At 42.0% G+C, this 16,693-nt stretch overlaps 1 protein-coding gene across 2 annotated transcripts in view; it reads right to left on the bottom strand.

Moving 5' to 3' along the window:
- SLC11A2 (solute carrier family 11 member 2) overlaps nucleotides 1-12,519 on the bottom strand; it is a 37,981-nt gene extending 25,462 nt beyond the window's left edge. Inside the window, exon 1 of one of the 2 annotated variants that reach the window (XM_064591244.1) lies at nucleotides 12,446-12,519. In XM_064591244.1, the coding sequence (XP_064447314.1) occupies nucleotides 12,446-12,491 (46 nt within the window). In that variant the 5' untranslated portion in view covers nucleotides 12,492-12,519. Of the gene's footprint in view, nucleotides 1-11,140; nucleotides 11,283-12,445 lie in introns of those variants that run through there. The other variant, XM_045873441.3, reaches the window with a different exon arrangement.
- Nucleotides 12,520-16,693: the final 4,174 nt, after the last annotated feature.

Genomic DNA, 16,693 nt, shown 5'->3' with positions numbered 1-16,693 from the left:
TTCCAAATCCAGTAAGTTTCCTCCTGTCAAACAGCAGTCAACAACAGAAAAAATGGCACTCTTGGTTAAATGTAATATAACTATTTTATCCCATTCCTTACCAAAAGTTGTTAAGAATGGGGGTGCCTGGGTGGCTCAGCCGGTTAAGTGTCCAACTCAGGGTCGTAAGATCAAGCCCCACGTCGCCCAGTGTGGAGCCTCCTTAAGATTCTCTCTCTCCCTCTGCTCTTCCTTCCCCCCCACCCAAAAAAGGTTGTAAGAATGTTTTACAAGTGGAGTGCCTGGCTGGCTCAGTCAGTAGAGCCCGTGACTCTTGATTTCAGGGTCAGGAGTCCAAGCCCCACACTGGGCGTAGAGATTACTTAAAAAAAAAAAAAAAAAAAAAAAAAGTTTTACAAGATAAAAAGACTAATAAAATTACACTTTTTGTCTAAAATGCCAGAAGTGCACATACCCTTTGGCCCAGCAATTCTAAGAATGGATCTTAAAGAAATACTCACACAAGGAAGTATGTGCAAGGAAGTTTCCCGTAACATTGTTTGTGGTATCAAAAGACTAAAAACAACCTAGATATTAGTCGAGGACTGGTTAAATAAACTATGTACATTTACAGGATGGAATGCCATGCAGCTATTTTAATAAAGCAAATCTAAATGTACTGATAGGAAACAACAAGATATGTTTTCAAGTAAAAAACCCACTGTATAGAATGGTGTGCAATCATTTATGTCAAGAAAAAAAGAGAGATAATCCATCCTTGTACATGTATGGACTACCCCCCGGGGACATGCCAAAAACTGCTAATGCTGTCCCCAAGATGAAGGAGTGGGGGAGCACAAACGAGGTCAGATGAAGGGAAGACCTCTCACTGAATATACACTGTATACCATTTTGCACTTAAAAATTTTTTTTGTCATGTATTGTATTATTTATTTTTTAAAAATATAAAGGTCATATGGATTCACTCAGCTTCTGAACAAACACTTTCAGGATGTGTAGTTGAACTCTGTCTGACAAAACTTCGGTCGTGGATAATCAGAGATCTGTACCTATCCAGCTGGCAGGCACACACTGTCATAAGCTTAACTTACTACTACTTTGTCTTAGTGCCCAAACAGCCATGCTCTGAAATTATGAACTAGGAGTTTCACTTGAATGCAAAAAATTAGAGGCCACGTCATCAGGAAAGAGTTTCCTGACTCCTTAATTTGGGTATCCCCCCAAACACATACTAGCTTTAATCGATTCTGAACATCTAATTAACATGAATTCATGTATTCTGTTAACATTCACAAGAACTCGAGAAGAACAATTTTTTTAAGAACAATTTAGATAGGGGCATCTTGGTGACTCGGTCGGTTGGGCATCTGTCTTAGGCTCAGGTCATGATCCCAGAGTCCTGGGATGGAGCCCCATGTCGGGCTCCCTGCTCAGCGGGGAGCCTGTTTCTCCCTCTCCCTCTGCCACCCCCCCCTGCTTGTACTCTTTCACTCTTGCTCTCTCTCTCTCAAAAAAAAAAAAAAAGAAAGAACTTAGATAGCCCAAATTGGTCTTATTTTTTTTTTTTAAGATTTTTTTATTTATTCATGAGAGACAGAAAGAGAGAGAGGCAGAGGCAGAGGAGAAGCAGGCCCCCCCACAGAGCAAGGAGCCCGATGAGATACTCAATCCCAGAACCCTGGGATCATGACCTGAGCTGAAGGCAGATGCTTAACCGACTGAGCCACCCAGGCGTCCCCCAAATCTATTTTAAAATTTGCCCCTAAGAAAGTCTGAAATACCGAATACTAAAAAACATATAACTTAACTGTTTTCCCCCTACGGTTAAAAAAAAAGTTTGAATTTGAAATACTTCTTATAAAATTCCCCTATAGAGAACAAAGGTCCTCAAAATTATTTCACTGATTTCAGAGCTGTGTTCAACATTGCAAAGGTCTCCCTAAAATTAATTATAAGGTTTAAAGAGGAATGTTTTTGAACAGTCCTCTAATTCATCCCCTCTTTTTACCTCTGCTTCCCTATATAAATAAAATCAAAGGAAGCATTAAAGTAGGAAAAGAACTCTCATAGAGGGAACCAGAAGTGTTTGCATGGTAACAACTGGTTAAATAAATGTGAACAGGAATGTTTAAGTTGACTGGCAAAATTCACAGCAAGGTAGTCAGGGGTCTCTCTTGCGAAACAGGGAAGAACCAAACACCTCCACCCCGATTTAGACCCGGCTGCCCCAAAACCTCCACCAAAGCCCATGTAAGGAGCTAAGTCCTTAAACACTGACCAAAAACTGTTCTCTGGGAAAAAAATAAAATAGAGATTATAATAAATTAAATAAAATAAAGTTGACTGGCAAAGCCACCTCTTCTCCCTCTTGGTGCTTCCCTCAGCCAATTCATCAGTGCCAGCAACATGCTTGTGACACAGTCAAAACTGCCAAATGCAGAGATGTAGGCTTTAGAAAGTGATATCCGAGTTGTTTATTTGAGAATAACACGGAGCTGTGATAAAAAGAAAAATTCCATTTGTCCTGAAGAAAATGTAAAAATTTCCAGATCCTTCTAAAATCCTTTTCCCTAAAAGTCTCCTTTATGGCTAAAGTACTTGATATTTCTATTAAACCTTTATTATTAATCTAACACCTATGTCGTATAAGATGATGTTCTTCATGAAAGTAAGCTCCTATCCTGGATGACCGGGAGTCAACAAAACTCTAAATTATTCAAGTGGTTTGAATAGAGCTAATTGTTTTCTGAACCCTAAGTATTTTAATAAGGAAAATTACTAGCCACTTTTTTTTTTTTTTTTTTTTTTTAATAAGAGATTATTGGGCGCCCGGGTGGCTCAGTCGTTAAGCGTCTCAGGTCATGATCCCAGAGTCCTGGGATCGAGTCCCACATCGGGCTCCCTGCTCAGCAGGAAGCCTGCTTCTCCCTCTCCCACTCCCCCTGCTTGTGTTCCTGCTCTCACTGTCTCTGTCAAATAAATAAATAAAATCTTAAAAAAAAAAAAGAGAGAGATTATTGCTTTCTGTTTTCCATTCCAGGTCAACAAAAAAGTACCATTTTCTGAGTCATTCCATTGAGGATGTCAATCTCATTAGTTCCAAAACTCAATTTGCCCCCACTGGGAATGAGGGGGAAAGAAACAGCTTAGAAAAGCCATGTGAACCAATTACTAGTAATGGAATTGAAATGGTAATCAAAACTCCCAACAAACAAAAGTCCAGGACCAGATGGCTTCACAAGTGAATTCTACCAAACATTTAAAGAACAGTTAATACCGGGGCGCCTGGGTGGCTCAGATGGTTAAGCGTCTGCCTTCGGCTCAGGTCATGATCCCGGGGTCCTGGGATCGAGTCCCGCATCGGGCTCCCTGCTAGGCGGGGAGCCTGCTTCTCTCCCTCTGCCTCTGTCTCTCTCTCTCTCTCTCTGACTTTCATGAATTAAAAAAAAAAGAACAGTTAATACCTAGTTCTCTCAAACTATTCCAAAATATAGAAGAGAAAGGAAAACTTCTAATTTCATTCTACAAGGTCAGCATAACCCTACAATACCAAAACCAAAGATACTACAAAACAAAACACTTCAGGGGCACCTGGGCTCAGTCAGCTAAGCATCCAGCTCTTGATTTCAGCTCAGGTCAAGATCTCAGGGTCATGAGATCAAGCCCCATGTTGGGCTCTGTGCTCAGCGGGGAGTCTGCATGAGATTCTCAATATCTCCCTCTCCCTCTGCCCCTACCCTGACCCACTCTCTCTTTCTCAAATAAATCTTGAAAGAAAGAAAGAAAGAAAGAAAGAAAGAAAGAAAGAAAGAAAGAAAGAAAGAAAGAAAGAAAGACTACAGACCAACATCCCTGATGAATATAGATGCAAAAACCCTCAACAAAATATCAGCAAACCAAATTCAATAATACATTAATAGGATCATTCATCATGATCAAGTGGGATTTATTTCAGGGATGCAAAGGTGGTTCAATATCTACGAATCAATGTGCTGTACCATATTAACAAGAGGAAGGATAAAACCATACAATCATCCCAATAGATGCAGGAAAAGCATTTGACAAAATAGGACATCTGTTCATCATAAAAACTCAACAAAGTGGGTATAGAATGAACATAATTCAACATAATAAAGGCCATATATGACAAATCCACAGCTAACATCATACTCAATAGTAAAAAGCTGAAAGCCTTTCCTCTAAGATCAGGAACAAGACAAGGACATCCACTCTCACCACTTTTATTCAACATAGTACTGGAAGTCCTAGCTGCAACAATCAGAGAGAAATAAAGGCATTCAAATTGGAAAAGAAGTAAAACTGGCACTATTAGCAGATGATAGGATATTATATACAGAATATCCTAAAGACCCCAGCAAAAAACTATTACAACTAAGAAATGAATTCAGTAAAGTCGCAGGATACAAAATTAATACACAGAAATATGTTGTGTTTCTATACACTAAAATAAAGTAACAGAAAGGGAAATTAAGAAAACAATCCCACTTAAAATTCCACCAAAAAGAATAAAATATCTAGGAATAAATTTAAGCAATGAGGTGAAAGACCTGTACTCTGAAAACTACAAGACATTGATAAAACAAATTGAAGATGACACAAACAAATGGAAAGATTCACCAACGCTCATGGGTTGGAAGAATTAATATTGTTAAAATGTCCATACTATCCAAAGCAGTCTATAGATTCAATGAAATCCCTAACCTAACCCTTTGAATCTGTATTTTTGTATCCTTTGGGTAAGTAACTAGTAGTGCAACTGCTGGGTCTTAAGGGAGTTCTATTTTTAACTTTTTGAGGAGCCCCCATACTGTTTTCCAGAGTGGCTACACCAGTTTGCATTCCCACCAACAGTGCAAGAGGGTTCCCCTTTCTCCACATCCTCGCCAACACCTCTTATTTCCTGTGTTGTTAATTTTAGCCATTCTGACTGGTGTGAGGTGATATCTCCTTATAGTTTTGATTTGTACTTCCCTGATGATGGTATTGGCACAAACAGAGACACATAGTTCAATGGAACAGAACAGAAAACCCAGAAATGAACCCACAACTATATGGTCAATTTATCTTCAACAAAGCAGGAAAGATTATCCAATGGAAAAAAGACGGTCTCTTCAACAAATGGTGTTGGGAAAACTGGATAGCCAACATGCAAAAGAATGAAACTGGGCCACTTTCTTACACCATACACAAAAATAAACTCAAAATGATTTAAAGACCTAAATGTGAGATCTGAAACCATAAAACTCCTAAAAGAAAATATAGGAAGTAATCTCTTGGACATCTGGCCTTAGCAACATAGTTATGGATATAACTCAGGCAAGGGAAGCAAAAGCAAAATAAACTACTGGGACTATACCAAAATAAAAAATTTTTCTTTCTTTTTTTTAAAGATTTTATTTATTTATTTGACAGCGAGAGAGGGAACACAAGCAGGGGGAGTGGGAGAGGGAGAAGCAGGCTTCCCGCGGAGCAGGGAGCCCGATGTGGGGCTCGATCCCAGGACCCTGGGATCATGACCTGAGCTGAAGGCAGACGCTTAATGACTGAGCCACCCAGGCGCCCCTCTTTTTTTTTTTTTTTTTAAGATTTTATTTATTTATTCATGAGAGAGAGAGAGACAGAAGGGGAAGCAGGTGTGGGGCTTGATCCCAGGACCCTGGGACTACGACCTGAGCCGAAGGCAGATGCCTAACCAACTGAGCCACCCAGGTGCCCCCACACAAAATAAAAAGCTTTTGCACAGCAAAGGAAAACATCAACAAAACAAAAAGGCAACCTACAGAAAGGGATAAGATATTTACAAATGATATATCTGATAAGGGGTTAATATCCAAAATATATAAAGGACTTCTAAAACTGAAAACAAATAAAAAAATTCTGATTAAAAATGACAGAGAACGCGAATAGACATTTTTCCAAATACGTACAGATGACCAACAGACACATGAAAAGATGCTCAACATGACTAATCATCAGTGAAATGCAAATCAAAATCACAATGAGCTATCACCTCATATCAGTGAGAATGGCAAGTATCAAAGACAAGAAACAAGTGTTTATGACGATGTGGAGAAAAGAGAACCCTTGGGCTCTGTTTGTGGGAATGTGAAGTGGTGCAACCACTGTAGAAAACAGTATGGAGATTCCTCAAAAAACTAAAAATAGAAATATCGTATGATCTGGTATTTCCACTACTGGGCATTTACCCAAAGAACATGAAAACATTAATTCAAAAAGATATATGCACCCCTAGGTTTACTGCAGAATTATTTATAATAGACAAGATATGGAAGCAACCCAAGTGTGTATAGATAGATAAAAGAATAATGAAAAAGTGATAAATACACACACACACAAGACTATTACTTAGTCGTAAAAAAGAATGACATCTTGCCATTTGTGACAACCCAGATGAACCTAGAGGATATTATGCCAAGAGAAATAAGTCAGAGAAGGACAAATACCATATGATTTCAGTTATATGTGGAATCTAAAAAGCAAAACAAACAAATGAACAGACTCTTAAATATAGACAACAAACTGATGGTTATCAGAGTGGAGGTGGAAGGGAAGATAGGCAAAATAGGTGAAAAGGGATTAAGAGGTGCAAACTTCCAGTTATCAAATAAATAGATCATGGAGATGAAAAGTACAGCATAGGGAATATAGTCAATAATACTGTAATAACATTATATGGTGACACATGGTAACTCCACTTACCAGTGGTAAGCATCCCATAATGTATAGAATTGTCAAATCACTGTTGTGACACTAAGGTAACATTGTATGTCAACTATAATAATGAGTTTTTTAAAAAAGCCATGTGAATTTCTAAATTATTCTTGAGGATGTGAAGTTTAGAATTTTTAAAATTTAGGTATAAGTGTATCCTATTTTTCTCTTATGAAAATGAATTTGACATAAAATGAAGAAAAGATAGGTTTGAGGACTGATTACACCTACTTCTGCGAAGAAGCAAAGTGAAAAGTCCCTGTGGAGTCAGTTTAAGAAAAGTCTCAAAAAAAAAAAAAGAAAAAGAAAAAAGTCTCGAAATTCTAATCTTCACTACCTAAGTAGAGAATGTCTTCAGCCAAAAGCCACACAAACACGCCCAGTTCATAAAGTACAAACAGTACTCCTATTGTATCATGCACTTAATACACAACAGGGCTTCTGTATGTGTGTCTCTCTTTCTCACTCTAGCACAATGGCCATTAAGATACCAACTTAGGCTGTTCTTCATTTTACTGACTTTATATACCATAGAATAATCTCAAAATTGGGAGAATCTTGCTTAATCTACCAGAGACCACAATTTCAACTCAACATCAAGCCTGTGGTTTCTCACCTGAGCTGGACTTCTGAGAATCTATGTTTTAGAGTTGAAAGAAAAACCTGACATTGAGAACATCTAATGATAAAAAAGAAGAAAAAGAAAATGTTAAGCAGCAAGGAGGGAGGGAGTCAGATATGGGGAGAAAGAGGACAGTTGATAATGAAACTGGCTGCCTGGGTGTCAAAGACGATAACAGCCGGGAGAAATGTGGCCAGGCTGTCAAGAAGTACTGATCTCTTAGACAAAAATATCACTCATCAACCAGACTTCAGAATTAGAAGGGCCTGATACCTACTAAACAGAACACTTTCTCTGCCCATTGCTGAGGCTTAACCAGCACACCTCTTTGGCTGCTGACATGTCAGGGGCACTAAGTCTTACCTCTATATAGCTTGGTCTTTGCTCCTCTCAGTTCTCATACAGAGAACCTCCTCTGATTTCCTCCTGATCAGAGGTATATAGCAGCATGTTTCCCTTTGGGAGAACCAACCTGGCCTCCCGACCTGACACATCAATCCCAGAACACAACTCCAAGCTCTGTGAACAATTTCAGAGACCCTTTATATTGAAATAAGACAGTCTATTAAACCAACTTATACCCACTCATGCCTCAGAAAAAATGTTTTGCCCTCATACTTGCTTGAGTAATTAAATGTGAAGAATGATTATTATTAGACTACATTCAACTCATTTATTCCAATGACACATATTGGTCTCTCGGATGTAGCCTGGCCTTAACAATTTGAGTACAAGTTTTCCTTGACATGTCTTTTCTTAAAGCAAAGAAAAATTATATGTACAGACAGACAACACTTACTACAAGATTCTCTGACTGCATATATGCCTCCTTTTGCTCTTTGGAGCCTGTTAAAATCTTAATAATTAACTTGTAGTCTTCTCCTTTCATTACCTAGGAGTTTTAACAGACACTTGATCATTAGTGATAAATGGGACCAAAACAAACAAAAATAACCCATCCAAGACGACCTACTAGCAATAAGCACAAAGAAAAGACCCTAACTTCCCAAATTTAAGTTTTTACTGGAAATTTTGATCCTTACATTAAAAAAAATGTAAGTTATTCTAGACTTAAAAGTAGAAGAGGAATTAGACAATAAATGTATTTTTATCATTCCCAGCCAAATGTTTTAATATTCCATTCTGATGTTATTATAGTTTATAATACAAACAATGTTGCATTTTATCCATGATATTCCTGATGATAGCTGAAGGGCTGTTCTTTGTGTCTCCATGGGCCAATAAGTGTTAATTGTTCCATATATGTTTGTTAAATTATCAAAAGAATAAATGTCATCTGATGAGTGAGACAACGAGGGTCAATGTTTTCCAAATTCTTATATTCTGCACATCCAAATGCTCCCTGCCTCCTTTTCCAAAATATTTTATTCAAATCAGACACTCAGATGACAAAGATGACAACAATACTAGGGCAAAATGCTTCCCTTTTGCCTCAAACACTCAACTCTTTGAAGATGTCACTCCCCTTCCTCTTTATTCAGGCACAAGTAAAGAGATTCCAAGAAGACACTGTACTCTCAACAAACCCAACATCCAACTTTCAACCCTATGGAACTACTAAACTATCTCATTCCAAAGCTAAATAAGTGAACTTAAAGCATCCATACTTCACCCAAATCGGGCCAGCATACTGCTGCAGTAAGCGATGCTCTTTTTCATAAATTCAGAGTTTCTCATTTTGTGATTATGCTATGTGTATAAACAGCAGCTTTCATGGAAGGGAAGAATCAGAAGACAGAAGTCTTCCAGTAGTGCCTTCCAGATAACAAGAAAACTTGAGACTTTTAAGCTCATAGAAAGGGTATATATCTGTCAGCAGACATTTGTATTTGTGTATATGGAGAGAAGAAAAGGAATAAAGATGTCTGACTCCACAGCACCCACTCAAAAGATGCTACTTTATGGATACCATTCTCTGACCTCTAACCCTCACTTCCCTGAGTCAAAACTGAAATAAAGCTGCTTAGTAGTTGCTCTATAGAGTAATCCAAGGAACCACTGCTGAGATCCTAACAGTAAGGATTAGATTCATACCAAGCTTCCCCATTCACTAACAAGAAGTGCTGCCAGGCTGCCCAGAAATTCCCCTCCCGAGTCCCACAGCCATCCCGGAAACATGAGAAACCAAGTATGCTGCAATCGTGGCCTTTTTGGTATTGGATCCAAAACAAACTGTGCCTAGCCTAAGACTGTAAATGAAGTATTTTCTGATGAAAAACTAAACAAAGAAGTTCTGAGGTTTCATTTACCCAACACTGCTATCACAGGCATACCTAGTATAGAGATAGTTTCCAACCTTACTTAATGCTAAAAATAAACACCCAGTAGAAAGCCTCTAATCATGTGGAATTATACTATACCTTCAGGTCAACATTATTGCCGTAGATGGAAAACAAGGCCCTAAGGGTTCTTTCACAATAGGCTCCAGATTCTGAGCAAAAATTAAGTAAGTAGTAATGTCAGAATTCTTCAGTTTGGAATCTTTAGGGGAAGGAAGGCACAGATAAGCAATACAAACTCCCACATGCCAATAACTGTTCTAAACACCTTATGTGTATTGTTACTTTATACTCACCAACAACCCTGTAAGTCTGATATTATCAATCCCCATTTTAAGTCCCTGGAAACAAAAGAACCAAGAGGCTAAGCAACTTGCTCAAAGGGTTACACAGCCAAGAAGTGGTGCAAACTGGTAGGCCTTCGATTTCACAGGAGTCAAGGTAAACATTGCCCCCGGTTTCACCAATATTCACTAAAATTAATGGCCAGCAAAAGTTTCTGGAAGCCTATCTGCCCTTGCCTCTCCTTCCACAGAATTTTCCTTTTGTTTTCCACGTTAAAGATATGCCACGTTCCTTTAACTTCACAGCACTCCTCTGAAGGCAATAGACAATATGAAAGTAGGTTCATTTTATGCATAGGAAAACTTGAGCCCAAGTTTCTCAACTTCTCCCTTAAGGAAGCTCTTTGAAATCCTCGGATACATGAAGTGGGGTCTTGGGGGGAATCAAAAGTGGAAAGGAATCCAAAGACGGAACATCAAAATACAAGCGACAGCTTTAAAAGTAGGGATACAGGAAACCCAACAGTCGGAGAGCATCCACCCCGCTTACACACCCTGTGCTACAGTGCCCCCCGTAATAGTACCTGGAGCCTGGCAGGCGCACAAACAGCCCTAAAACCAATCTACACACGAGTACTCAGCGGCCTCCCCAGGCCCTGCACTGGAAAGCGCTCCACGGATGTCGGCTGCACTAAAGTGAACTTTATTGTTGGAGAGGTGCGGCGGGAGGCCCAGGGAGCGGGCGCGGGCCCAGAGCTCTGCAGATAAGGAGGAGGGTGCCGGGACCTTGCCCTGTGCAGGTCTCCGCGGCGTGAAGCGGGTTAGCGCACCCTCGGTCACGGGTCCCGGCGCGGCGGCAGGTCCAGCCGGGCGTTCGGCCATTTCTCCTAGGCCTCGGCGGGGAAGGGACGAGGCCCCCACAACCTCAGGCGTCCCCTTCCCGCCCCCCCGCCCCCGCTCTCCGTCTTCCTTCGAAGAATGCGGCTCCGTCTGGCCCCCCGCGCCTTAGGCCCTCCCGGCCCGCACCGCCCCTCGCTGTTCCGCACGACGCCCCGCGCACCCCATACTGGCCCCGGCGCCTGCTCCCTCGCCCACCCTCTAGCCGCCCTGCGCCCTCCCGGGCCGCCTAGGGAAAGCGGCGCGTTCGCGTGACCCCTGACCTCGCCTGCCCGCCGCCTTACCCGCTCCGCAACCACCTGACAAGATCCCCTCGCGCTGGCAGCTCCATATCCCCGGAGCTAGAGCCAAGCGGGCCAACCCCCACACGCCCCGCGATTGGCCAACAGGACGGCAGTCGCACATTCCTATTGGCTGGATTCCTCGTATTCCCCGTAGCTGCGGGCGCGCGTGGCCAGCTGACGGCGCCCCGAGGCTCCGCCCGCCCCCGGGTCAGGCTGGAGGCGGGGCCGCAGCGGCCTCGGCGGGAGGTGCCTCCAGTGGAGCCTTTGGCTTGCGTGGGTCCTGCTCGCGGAGTGCGGATTCGGAAGTTCCCACGGCGCGGGCGCTCCCGGGACACTTAAATTTCCTACCGTAGTTAGCCGCTGCCTCACATTAGATACTGGCAGTCGAGCCCCTTTTTTTCTGTAAACATTGCTCTACGAGGTACGGCTCCACTATATAAAGTTTAGCCAACCCGGCAGGACCGTCTCCTCTCGTCCCTGGAGTCACATCATAGTATCTGCAGCCTCACCAAAAGCGATCCACACCTGGGAGGAACCGCGGATCATCAGCTAGTGCGGCCAGTTCCACCGCATCAGGTGCCCTACTCCCATCCTACCTGTCTGTCTCGCTTCTTCCCCCAGGCTTTATCTCTATCTACCTAAAAGCAAACCCGCTCCAGCCCCAGCCTCAACCTCACGCGCCAGTCTTTCCCTGAAGATAATGGCCAGACTAGTAGCGCTTTAGAGGGAAGAAAAATGGTCTGACAAGCCACCCTCACTTTCTACAATGTCCTTTAGAGCATCCAGAAACATTCTTAGACAGCCCCCTACAGCTTACATTAAAGATAACCGAGCTTATTTGACCAAATTGTAGACCTAGAAAGGAAAAGCATCAACCCCTCCAACTTCTTTCTTCATGTAAAAACTGCTAGGAGAAAATTTTATTAGATAGTAAAAAGAGTCCAAGAGAGGATGATAGGAGAGTGAACTGCAAAGAGAAAAATCCAAATCAAGTACAAAGTAAAAAACTCAGGGACAAAAAAAGTGGGCCGAGCATCGTCAGTTATCTGATACAGGCTGGTTTCCATACAGAATTTCTCCTGGAGAGGAAAAAAACACACACAATAATTAGTTCTGACAATCTCTCAACAAAACACCTGGGTAGTTTCAGCAAGACTTGATGAAGTCCCTCCAGACCAGAACCTTTCCTTTGGGAACCTCTGCTGCAACTAGAAAGTAAAATGGCTGGAGCCATTCTTGTCACCCTTCCAGGTCTGCTCAGCTGAGCAATCTCCTTGGGCTTTTGTATAGTTGCTGGCTACTTACTGAGCTCACAGTGTGGAGCTTCCTCCGTCTTAGGTCGCTTCTTCATTGGGCCGACTGGATTTGACTTTTCCCAGTGTCGGCTCCTGCCTCTATATATGCAGACAAGTGCGCCTCCCTTGGTTAGATAAGGGCACTTTGGGCTGCCCTGAGCAACACTACATTGGTAAAGACAACCGCGGCGAGTTTCAAGAGGCAAGCCACACCTTCAAAGCCTGATCAAGTTTCACCTTTGACCTGCCATGAAAAGGGAAGCATCATATATCGGCCACTCCTGGATATTAAAGAAAGAAAACTTTTATTCTAAGATTACATCTTTGATCCGTTTGGCAGGAGCTGGAGGCCGGCCTGTGAGTGCCAGTGGACGAAAGGGGTGGAGGAAAAGGAATTACGTTCCTTCAGGATGCCACTCCCCTTAGTGTGAAGCCAGTCTGGGCACTTGTACCAGGCTAGCATGTGTGCTAGGACTCTGCTGCCCTAAGGTGTGAGCTGAAACCAATTAACCCCAAGCCCGACAGTCTACTAGTATTTTCCATAGGTGTGTACAGGACTGATGCAATTATGAGGAGTCTCAGCATGCGGGTAAAAATACCGCCTAGTCTATTCCTTGGGATCTGAGGGACCTGCTGGCATCAGCCTGGTTAATCAGTGATCCATTGGCCGACCACAAAGCCACCCAGGACTGGGGTGCCTGATAAAAAAGAAAAAGATAAAAAACAAAACCCTGAGACTGTAGAAAAACAAATCCAGAGCAAGTCCAGAATTTCTCAATCTGGGAGGAGGGGAACTGAAAGAATGAGGAAATGATGCCTCTGGCAAATAGTTTAGTAGGCCAGCTGGAGGCACAGGTGGAAAGGAGACAGAAGGGGGAGGTGAGGAGAATGAGGTGGGATACTGGGAGCAAGAAGTGGCTGCCTTCAGAAAGTTTCCTTATAGTTTTAAAGAAAATCTGCTTAATACCATAAGAAACATATGCAAATATGTATGATAGAAAGAAATAATCTTTGAATGGAAAAGAAAGAAAAGACTAATAGATTTATATTAGTCAAAGTAGGCTTCTAGCAAATGGCTCTGCCCCTACTCAGAACAGTCATAGGGTCAGTAGAAGGATCTATGATCTCCTGCCCTGGACCCAGATGAAGATCTCTGCACTAAAAGTCATATCATTACAACTTGACCTGCTCCCTGTCCTTGTTCTACCTCAGACAATGTCTCTAATATAGAGCTGCCTTAGATGGGGTTGGCCACCAATTTGTCTGCTTCACAGGAAAATGGAAGTTCATATGAAATCATCCACGAACTAAAATGTTGAAGGAAAAAGCCCTGTTTGAGGAATTCCAAAAATAGGAATGGATTTTACAATGAGACTCTACCACATCTCCTGTTTCCTTTCTCAGCAGTTTCTCCCGACATACACACTCCACTCATATATACTCCAGGTCTGCAATTCCTACTGACAACATTAATTAAATTCTTATGTATCTATATCAAACACCATATTTAACATCACAAACATGAATTTTCCTCACAAGAGATTTGTAAGGCAGGAACTATATTTTGCAGTTTAGGAACCTAAGTCTTAGGAAGGTTTCTTGCCTAAGTACATACACCTAGTTAGTGGTAGAGCCAGTCTTTGAACACAAATCTGTTCTTCAAGAACCAGCACTCAACTACCACACCGTACTGCCTCTATTGTGTACATCTAAAACAATTCCCTTTCATTTAAATCTAGCTCAAAAATGATCTTTCGTAACATCCTATTGTAAGTTCCCTGAACATTCCACATTACCACCCTAGCCAACTCATTTCTGTGTAGATGTCAATATGTATTTGCATCATGTGTGCCCTTTATTGAAATAGAAGACTTTTCTTTCCATACTTACCTTCTACTCACTCTCCAAGTATTCTTTTTGGTGCTTTTGTTTTCCCTGAAACAGCTGCCTGGAATTTAACTCCTCCCACCCCTCCCCTTCCTTATCTGGAAAACATCATCATCATTATTATTATTATTTAAGCTTCCCTTAAAATATACCCCCCCCGACTCCTCCAGGCAGTATTAGCCCTACATTTTGTCTTCTACCCAAGGACCTCTTATTTTACTCTACCACTGGCTCATTCTGTGTATATTTGAGAGCCTACTATGTGCTAGGCATACATGGGGTGGTACAGATACAAGCACAAATAAGATAAGCATAGCCCCTTACTGGGTTATTGTTTTTGTACATTCTTCTTCTCCCACTAAATTGTAAGCTTTGGGGTGCCTGGGTGGCTCAGTCGTTAAGCATCTGCCTTCGGCTCAGGTCATGATCCCAGGGTCCTGGGATCAAGCCCTGCATCGGGCTCCCTGCTGGGCGGAAAGCCTGCTTTTCCCTCTCCCTCTCCCCCTATTTGTGTTCCCTCTCTCGCTGTCTCTCTCTCTGTCAAATAAATGAAATCTTTAAAAATAACAATAATAAATTGTAAACTTCTCAATAGGGGTGATTATCTTATCTTTGTACATCTGCTGCTAACAAAGGCCAAATATATGGGAGGTGTTTCATAAATGTATTGGCCCACTTTTTAATATGTTATGGCTGACATGTTGCCTGACAGGGCATTACAAAATAATAATTAGGATATATCTGTTTCTATTTATGTATCTATTTCTAAAGTTGAGTCTTACCAATCCTAAAAATATTCCCCCCTTGACTTCTGTTAGCCTTATAAGGCTATTCCTGTGATAAACGCTGGAATGCACAGGCAGGACCCCCTTTGAGAATGAAGGACTTAGGACTCCAGCTGTTTGAAGTGGGAATGCTGCTGGCAGATGGCCCTCAGCTGTCCTGTCATGCGCCTTTCTCAGGCAGACCACGATGAATGACTGATTTACGTGGGAGTATAAAGATTCAGCCTTCTCATCCCAACGAGGGACAGCTCTGAAGGTTGGCTGAGCCTTTGTCCTATGTCACAGCCCGGCTTCTCCTTCTGTGCAGATTTGCTTCCTTCCCTTCCCTTACTGGTGATCTCAAGATCACTTCCTAATAAACCCGCTACCTCCATCTGAGTTGGCTTCTCTTCTTAATTCTTCCTGTAACCCAAAATCAGTGTTTCTGAAAAAGTGATCTGCACTCACTCTACTTCCTGAACACTCATTTATTTTTCCACCCTTTGTGATCCACCCTTGAAATTACTTTCTTGTTAGCTAAGTGATATCATCATTGGCCACCTATGGTCAGAACCCACAAACTCTTCAGCTCTTGCCACATTCGAAATGTTGTATCACTCCTCTTCCAGCTCTTTCTTTCTTTGGAATCCATCATGCTCTGTTTGCTGGGTAGTTCTGTTTTGTTTCGTTTAAAGATTTATTTTAGAGAGAGAGAGAAGAAAAGAGCATGAGCAGGAGAAGCAGAGGGAGAGGGAGAGAGAACCTCAAGCAGACTCTGCACAGAGCCTGACACAGGGCTGGATCTCACAACCCTGAGATCACAACCTGAGCCAAAACCAAGAGTCAAACGCTTGATTGACTGCGCCAGTCAGGCGTCCCTAGTTCTCCTATTTGGATTGCTCTTGCTCGACTTTCTTCAACTGCTGTTTTTCTTCTCTTTCCTCCTACTCCTTAAATGTAGGCATTCCTTAGTTTCAATCCTTAGTCCTCTAACTCTACCTAATCTCAGCAACTTCAATGTAATAGTACGAGGACCCACCCAACATTAGAGACATTTGTGGGACAGGTTGGAATAATGGAAAGAACAACCTCTTAAGAGTAAAGTAGACCTGGGTTCCAGGTCTCACCAGCTGGGAAACCATGGATATGTTATTAAATCTTTGTGTTTCATTTCTTTATCTGAACTGGGTATGATACCAACCTCATAAGGATGCTCCCTCTATGTTTTTGTTCCCCAAATGTACCAATGTTCTTTCTTGCCTCCCCATCTTTTCACATGCTGTGCTTCTGTTGGAACATTCTTGGTTTATGCATCCTTCACCTGGCTAACTCCTACTCACCACTGAGGTCTTACTTCAAATGCTTCTTCCTCCAGAATCCTTCCATGAGCCCAGTGTCTGAGTGAGGCCTGTCTTCTATGTAGTCCTATGATGCACTATGCTGTATTCTTCCCTTTTCCATAGCACTACCCCACTGAATTGTTTTCACGGTTTGTATTTCTCCTTGAGAGCCAGGACTTTGTCATGTTCACTGGTGTATCCTCAGGGAGGACTCCAAGGCTATGGTCACATCGCTTCATAGCCATGGCACCATTTCACCTTCTTGAC

This window comes from Mirounga angustirostris, unplaced genomic scaffold (assembly GCF_029215605.1).
Source record: "Mirounga angustirostris isolate CCGP_5_RB_7025 unplaced genomic scaffold, mMirAng1.0.hap1 SCAF_5, whole genome shotgun sequence".
Classification (NCBI taxonomy): domain Eukaryota; kingdom Metazoa; phylum Chordata; class Mammalia; order Carnivora; family Phocidae; genus Mirounga; species Mirounga angustirostris.
This window is presented reverse-complemented; position numbering and strand designations above follow the sequence as displayed.